This window comes from Helobdella robusta (genome assembly GCF_000326865.2).
Source record: "Helobdella robusta unplaced genomic scaffold HELROscaffold_34, whole genome shotgun sequence".
Taxonomy (NCBI): domain Eukaryota; kingdom Metazoa; phylum Annelida; class Clitellata; order Rhynchobdellida; family Glossiphoniidae; genus Helobdella; species Helobdella robusta.
Window position 1 is genome coordinate 1068939 of NW_008704659.1, and position 7968 is coordinate 1076906.

Here is a 7968-nt window from a genome sequence, read left to right on the forward strand (position 1 = left end):
TGAAGTTATGTATATTTCTGTAATATATTTATGTTTATAAGTGCCTGTATGTGTTTGTTTTTTTGTATGTGTTTGTGTATGTATTCCTGTATGAATGTTGAATGTTTGTATGAATGTATGTTTGTATGTATGTATGTTTGGACGCAAGCATTGTTGTTTGTATATTCTTCTTCTTATTGCCAAGCTACAGGTAAACTTTTCCAAGCCAGATTTTTTGTTCGTTTTTTTGATGTATTTAGTTTTGCTGTTCTATTTGTTTCTTGTTAGTTTAGTGTTATTCTGCACTAACTGTGTTTGTTATTTGCGTTGAAAGAGTGACGAAAGGTAGTGGAGTTGAAATGGGTTGTGTTTTAAAATAAAATGAACGCACACATCATTTGTTTTAAAAGTGCAATTAAGTTCTTACGCCGATTTCAAAAATTATTATAGAGATCAATTGAGCCCGTCAAAATTTTTTGAATTTACTTTTAAAAATGGAAAACACAAACGCCTGGATCCCCAAACTTCAAAACCACCAAATTTTTTCAAATTTACGATCGCGACTGGCAAACGATTCGCTTGCAAATCTCTCCTCTTCTAATCACAAAAGTCCGGGTCCTAAAAATCTGCTGGCCAATAACCGAGGGGACGAAATTTTGTTCTGGGACGAGACGGCCTGGTGCCTCTACTCCTTCAACATCAAAGCGGCCCTAGTTAAACCTGAAGATGACTTTGTTCAGGCAAGAACCTTATTAACCTTTTAATTTAAATTTTTTAAATTCTTCTACATATCTTTTTCTTTATCATTCTTTTTTATGTTTATCATATTTCATATTAGATATTCCATCTTTTTATATCATTATATTGAAAAAAAGATTAAATTTAATCATTAAATTTTAGTTTACTGTTTACTATACTAGTCTTGCAATTTTAAGAAATATAACTTTATTACTTATAATATTATAAGAAGATATAATATTAATATTATATCTTCTTACTTTTTTTATATTTATATTATAACTTTTTTCTATCAATAATAATTATATAATAAAATTAATGATTGGATTCATAATAAAATAGACCTAATTAAGATGTTTCTAAAGTAGGAATTGATAATATCTAGGAGTTGGTGTGGTTGAACGTGCCAAAGTTTGTAATTGAAAGAATTTTGTTGAGCCCTTATGAAAGTCAGCTGGCTTTGTACGGGGAGGCTGGTCTCCAGATTGCAACTCTGCCAAAAACAAGAGGGAAAAATGGCCTATATAAAGATGGATCAAAGTCTATCTGTTGCCAGTCTGTTATAAAAAATTTTTTTTTGTATTTTTTAATTAATATTATATTTTTATTAAAATTATATATTTTTTAATAATTAATTTATAATTTAATTATGTTTTTTATTGGTTGTTTCATTTATAATTTAAGTATGTTTTTTATTGGTTGTTTCATTTTATTCAAATTTTAATTTTTTTAATTTCATTCATACATATAAACCTACATAGGTGTGTGACAGTTGATGAAATTTTTTTTACCATGACCCTACACAAGCTCTTGTCCGCAGCCTGGCATCCTGGGTTTAAGTCACCCAACGTTTTGTTTGTCCTAACTTCCGATAATAGTTTCAGGTAGGTCTTTTTTCTGTCAATCAGTCAGTTGATCAATTAATTAGTATATTAATCAACCAAGTGGTCTATCCATTAGTCGATCGGTCAATCAACTATTAATTTCGCTATCATGTTTGCCATTTTTTGTCTTTTTTTTTATTCTCTTTTTCTGCCTTGCTACATATTTCTATTTTTTTTCTCTTATTTTTCCACTCATCATTTCTTCTCTCTCTCTCTCTCTCTTTCTTTCCCTCTCTCTCTCTCTCTCTTTTTAGAATTTACACTTCGGAGCATGCCAGCCAGCCAGTTGGCACTATAAACCTGAACACAATCATGGCCGACGATGTTGTCATCTCGTCGAAAAATGTTCTAGGAGAATCATTCGTGGCTTTTGACTTTGGTACCGAAGATTTGGCCGGTGCTATGCGGCAGAAAAAACCAAAAACTACAAATGGTTTGAATAATTCTCTAGTGAAATCATCGGATCCAAACAAAAGTGTGGTAGGCAGTTTGTTGAAAAACAAGAAAAATAATATCCTCGGTTATGATAATGATCTCGGAGATGATTATGATGACAATTGCCAGGATGATGATGATGATGACGATGGCGTGGGAGGAGCCTGGAATATTTACCTCTTGATGGGAAATGGACAGGTCTGTCTATGCATTCTGGTTTATAGCCATTTGTTAGTATCCGGTTTTTTTTATTGATTTATTATTATTATTATTATTGTTATTGCTGTACAGTTATCATTATTATTATTATTGTTTTAATTAAATTATCATTTCTTTATTGATTTATTTGTTTGTTTATTTTGTTTATTTATTTATAATTTGATGATAGCCATTCAGATTGTATAGAAATAAATAATTCGTGTCCAAATTAAAATTTTTTTAAAATAACTTTAAACTTATCTTTAACCTTTGATAATAAGCATTAGAGAGATAATATACATTAATAAACTATAAACTCGTTGATTGAAAGTTAAATTCACTTTTAACAGATTAGGACGAATTCGTAATTGCAATATATAATACTGAGATCTGAATAAATTTATTACACTGAGACCAGGATAAATTTATTGACCCTAAAGTTTATTTATTGGGGGTGAACTTATCAAACCCTTCCTTTCCTCCGTCCCAACAGAAAATTCAAGCACACCCTGGTAGGCCCCTTGCGAATGTACCCCGCGGCAGACGACAACTACGGATGCGACGCCTGTAGCATCATCCACATCAACTCCGACCCGCCAGTCCTCGTCGTCGCCACCTGCGATGGAAAGTTACATCACTGTATTCTTCTGGGGTCCAGTGATGATGACGATGATGATGATGGTGATGGTTGTGACGTTGGTGGTGGTGATGATAGTATTATTCGTCGTGGGAGTTATAAGGCTAATGGAAAGGTTGGTGTGGTTTTTTTTTGATCAATAAATTTTTTCTTATATTTATTTAAAACCGTGATTCAATTTGACAAATTATTTCTAATGTCAGATCATTTCTACGAGCCAAACACGTGAGTTAGGGGAACTATGTTTTGGTGGGCGTTGCCACCATTAAACTAGACCAGTCCTTCTTGAGCGATCAAAATTTGTATTAAAAATAGACAGAAGAGAAAATGATTCCAGCAAACATTTAGAAAGTAAAAATTAGCAATGAGAGAAACTAAACCAAAAATTTTCAGAATTCCCCGGCCAAAGTTAAGACAGAAGATAGCAGCACAAAATCTCTGTACGTTTTTGAGACAATTGAACTGGAGCTGCAGCTATCAACGCCTTCTATACAGAGTGCAACTGAAGACCCAAATTCCGACAGCAAACTCAATCATCGTAATGGTGATGGCGATTTCAATGGCGATGATGATGGTGTTTGTGATGAGAGTGTCCCCGACCTTTATAATCTGCCCATAATGCTCTACAAGGGTTTGTGCATGTTTGTTTTTGTTTTGTTTGTTGTCTGTCTGTCATTCCATCATCATCATCATTGTTATTGTTGTTATTATTATTATTATTATATTATTATTATAATTATTATTATTGTTGTTGCAATTGTGATGGATGTTGTGTGTGGAAACATAATGGAGGGGTTGTTATTTGAGATTTTGTATGCAGATGATTTAGTCTTGATGGCTGATAGCATGGAAGAATTGCAGTTAAAATTTGACAGATGGAAAAGTGTTATTGAAAAGAAAGGGTTAAAAGTTAATATTGGTAAGACGAAGGTAATGGTGAGTGGGGAAGGTGGGGAACGAGTGATAAGTAAAATAGACCCCTGTGGGGTATGTGATAGGAGAGTGAAGGCTAACTCGGTATTGTGTATAGGATGTCAGAAATGGGTGCATAAGAGATGTAGTGGTGTGAGGGGGACACTGAAAAAGGTGGAAGGCACGTTCAAATGTAAGAAATGTGTTCATGGTGTGATTAATAGGACGGACGCAAGGACGGGGTTGAGTGATGGTATTGAAAGAGTGGAAAGCTTTGTTTACTTAGGGGATAAGCTGAAGCGGATGGAGGATGTTTGAGCGCAGTTACGGCTAGAGTTCGTGTGGGATGGATGAAATTTAGGGAACTGGGTGGGGTATTGTGTGGAAAGAAATGGTCAGTGAAGATGAAAGGGAGGGTATATAAAGCATGTGTGAGAGCAGCGATGATATATGGTGGTGAAACTTGGGTGTTGAGGAGAGAGGAGGAAAGTGTACTGCAGAGGGCTGAAAGAGCTATGGTGAGGATGATGTGTGGGGTTAAAGTGAAGGATAGGAGGAGTAGTACAGAGCTGATGTCAATGATGGGACTGAATGAGGACATTGTGACATTGATAAGGAGATCGAGATTGCGGTGGTATGGACATGTGTTGAGAAGGGATGAAAGGGTCGGGATTAGGCGAGCGTTGGAGTTCGAGGTTGAAGGAGTGGTAGGAAGGGGTCGTCCGCGATTGGGATGGAGAGAGCAGGTGGAGAAGGACAGGGTGAAAGCGGGGTTGCGTGATACTGAGGCGAGTGACAGATGTGGATGGAGTCGAGGGGTATTTCGGTTTCATCATAGGTAGCCAAACGGCAACCCCCGATCTCGGGGAAAATGCCGTCTAAACGTGTGTTGTTGTTGTTGTTGTTGTATTATTGTTGTTGTTATTTACAATATTCAGACACTTCAGTCAGAGAGAGGTACCACTGCTGTCACGTTACCGGGCTGCATTCCATCATGTTGCCATGGTTACAGAAGCTGGGAGCGTATTTCTCCAGTGGTTCGTTCGTTCGTTCGTTCATTCGTTTGTTTGTTTTTCTGTTCGTCTGTCTGTTTATCTGTCTGTCTGTCATATGTGTCTCTCAATGTCTATATTCAAAATGTAGATAAGAATGTTAACGATAACAATGATATGATGATAAAGATAATTTTCATCATCTTCATAGATGAAAATACAAAGAAGGATGATGACAATGACGATGCTGCTGCTACTGCTGCTACTGATGACGGCGGTTGTCTGCCACTGAAGATTGACGACCAGTCAATTGTAGAACATCTCATCTGCACGAAGCCACTTAAGTCATGGTTGGTGTTGAGCATTCAATCAGCTGACCAACCTGTAAATCTATCAATCAGTCAATCTACCAAATATCATTCAATCAATGTTTCTATCAATCAATCAAACAATCAATTGTTTGGTTGTTTAACTAGAATTTATCGAACGTACGATTTTATTTTTCTACGTTGTACAATTACTGTACTGACTGGTTGACTGGCTGGCTGGTTGATTGATTGTGATTGATTGTTTGATTGATTGGTTGATTGATTGGTTGATTGATCGATTGATGGTGGCTTGATTGATCAACCAATAACAGCCCCCTCGTAACAGTTATGGGCTACACACAAATCCACGACACTTTCCTTGGTTCAAAGGTCATATGTCTGACCTCAGACTACAATATCACCATCCTGCCAATGCTGTTCGTTATTTTATTTATTATTAACGTCGTTATTATTATTATTATTATTATTATTAACATGGTTATTATGAATAATAATTTTTCTTAATTTTCTCAGACAATGTTACAAAACACCGACCTACCCACTGACTGTTGAAGATAGTGCAGGTAACCTGAGGCACCCTGCTATTGCTGCTGCTGCTTATAAGGAAGACTTCTATGACAGAATTCAAAAAATCCTCAACAAAAATACCTCCAATCCTTATTTCAGGTTGTTGTTATTTACAATTTTGTGGAATTATCGCCCGGAATAAAATACAGCATCATATAATTACGTGGTATTACATCTATCATGCGAGAAAAACGCTATAAGAAAATAGTAATAATGTAAAATGTTCGTAAAAATATGTACAATATGATTTAGAAAACTAGATAGATAAACACATATTCGATCAGAGAGACAAATTGACAGACGGACAAATTGATATGAACAGACAGAAAAGCAAAGGGAAGGACAGTTAAGCAAACAGACAAACAAACAGATAGATAGATAGATAGATAGATAGATAGATAGATAGATAGATAGATAGATAGATAGATAGATAGATAGATAGATAGATAGACAAACAAATGACCGCTCAAACAAAACCAGACAAATCCATAGAAAAATTTGTTTCTCAGTGTTTGCCTGTTATTTCGTTGTTATCATGTCTGTGCGTTTTGTTGAATCCTCTGAACTTCGGAAGAGTGTAATTGACCTTTGACCTTTTTTAACCTTTATTTTGTTAGATGTTCTCTGAGTACGACGACAAATGCACAGGATTGTTTCAAAATCCTGGCTAGGACTACCCAGATCCTAAGAGAGGAGTACATACAGAAGATTAACCAGGCTAAGAATGAGATAGAGAAACAGTCAGTTTTTATTATTCGCTGTTACTCTTAGTATTATTTTTATTATTAATTTTATATTCTATATATTATATTATTTTAATAATAATTCATGTTTAATATATTATATAAAAATTATAACAATAATTACAGAGTAATATAATAATAATTAATAAATTAATTAATAATTAATGTCACAAAATTCGTGTAGTGTCGCGAAATTAGACAAAGCGGAATACAGGCAGAAGATGGAGGTCAGAGAACTGTTGGAGAATTTCATCGTCATTAAAGAGAGAAGAAGTGATCTAGAGAAGAAGTTGAAAAGAATTACAGGGTGCAAAAGTGAACTTAACGAAAGGTTTTTTTTAAATGTTGTTTGTTTGGTGTTTTTTCTTCATTGCAATTGATCAATCACTCTTAAAACTACTCTACCGTTACTAATTACTAATAAGTTAGCACTATGAAATATACGAAAAGAAAATGAATAAATTATGTTAATTAACAGGCTGAAAGGTTTATCATACCACATCGAATCCGACCTGCCTGAGCTCTCGATAGCCGAAAAAGCCATGTTTAAGAAGTTGAAGAGCCTCCAGGAGAGAGTTAAGAAGCAGGAGTTTAACGTTACTATGGTTATTATTATTATTTTGCTCTACTGCTGTTGTTGATGCTGCTGCTGCTCCTACTACTACTGCTACTACTACTGCAACTTTACAGGTTGAGAGAATTTGAACATACTGCTGTTACTACTACTACTACTACCACTACTACTACTACTACTACTACTACTACTACTACTACTACTAATACTGCAACTTTTACAGGTTGAGAGACAATTTGAACACAACAAAAAGCTAATGACTTTACCAGAATCGTCTCCATCATCATCATTCGCATCATCATCATTCGTATCATCGTCATCGTTTTTTTCTTCGCCTCCACACTCTCCTCTGAAGACATCATCATCATCGTCATCAAGACCTACATCGTTATCATCAACAACATCATCACTTATTAGTAGTGATAAGGAAGTTATAATTAGATCGATGCTGTTGAAGGAGTTAGTATTTTTGGATCGGCTGTTTATTATTATTATTGTTATTATTATTGCTGTTGTCATTATCATCATCATCATCATTATTATTATTATTGTTGTTGTTTTTAACTATAATTAATTTATGTTGTAAATTTTTCCAGAGCTAACGAGATATCCAAGTTGGTCACGGATATCAAAAGGCTTAAAAATTCAATTGGACCCCTTTAAATCATTCACATACATACATATATATATATATATATATATATATATATATATATATATATATATATATATGTAAATATGTATGTATGTATATATATATATATTTTTACAATATTCTATAAATTCTACCGAATGTTTGGCGTTAATATGTTTGTAGTTCGTTTTTTCGATTTTTCTCACTAAAGTTTTTTGGTAAACGTTTAGTTTATTAAAATTCAAAATAAACTTATTTTTCGAATTCATGCTGCAAATAAGGCCATATTTCGATTCCGAATGAATCATCATCAGTGCTCCTTGCTGTATATATAGGGAAATATGAC

At 34.3% G+C, this 7968-nt stretch overlaps 1 protein-coding gene across 1 annotated transcript in view; it reads left to right on the plus strand.

Annotated features, from left to right (window-relative positions):
- The first annotated feature begins 500 nt into the window (after window positions 1-500).
- HELRODRAFT_192554 (hypothetical protein) overlaps window positions 501-7968 on the plus strand; it is an 8686-nt gene continuing 1218 nt past the window's right edge. Inside the window, exons 1-13 of the mRNA XM_009023023.1 lie at window positions 501-719; window positions 1103-1272; window positions 1479-1601; window positions 1856-2266; window positions 2728-2986; window positions 3265-3502; window positions 4722-4820; window positions 4987-5125; window positions 6343-6411; window positions 6599-6745; window positions 6893-7019; window positions 7212-7447; window positions 7585-7732. Coding sequence (XP_009021271.1) covers window positions 1510-1601; window positions 1856-2266; window positions 2728-2986; window positions 3265-3502; window positions 4722-4820; window positions 4987-5125; window positions 6343-6411; window positions 6599-6745; window positions 6893-7019; window positions 7212-7447; window positions 7585-7651 — 1884 coding nt within the window. The 5' untranslated portion in view covers window positions 501-719; window positions 1103-1272; window positions 1479-1509 and the 3' untranslated portion in view covers window positions 7652-7732. The remainder of the gene's footprint in view (window positions 720-1102; window positions 1273-1478; window positions 1602-1855; window positions 2267-2727; window positions 2987-3264; window positions 3503-4721; window positions 4821-4986; window positions 5126-6342; window positions 6412-6598; window positions 6746-6892; window positions 7020-7211; window positions 7448-7584; window positions 7733-7968) is intronic.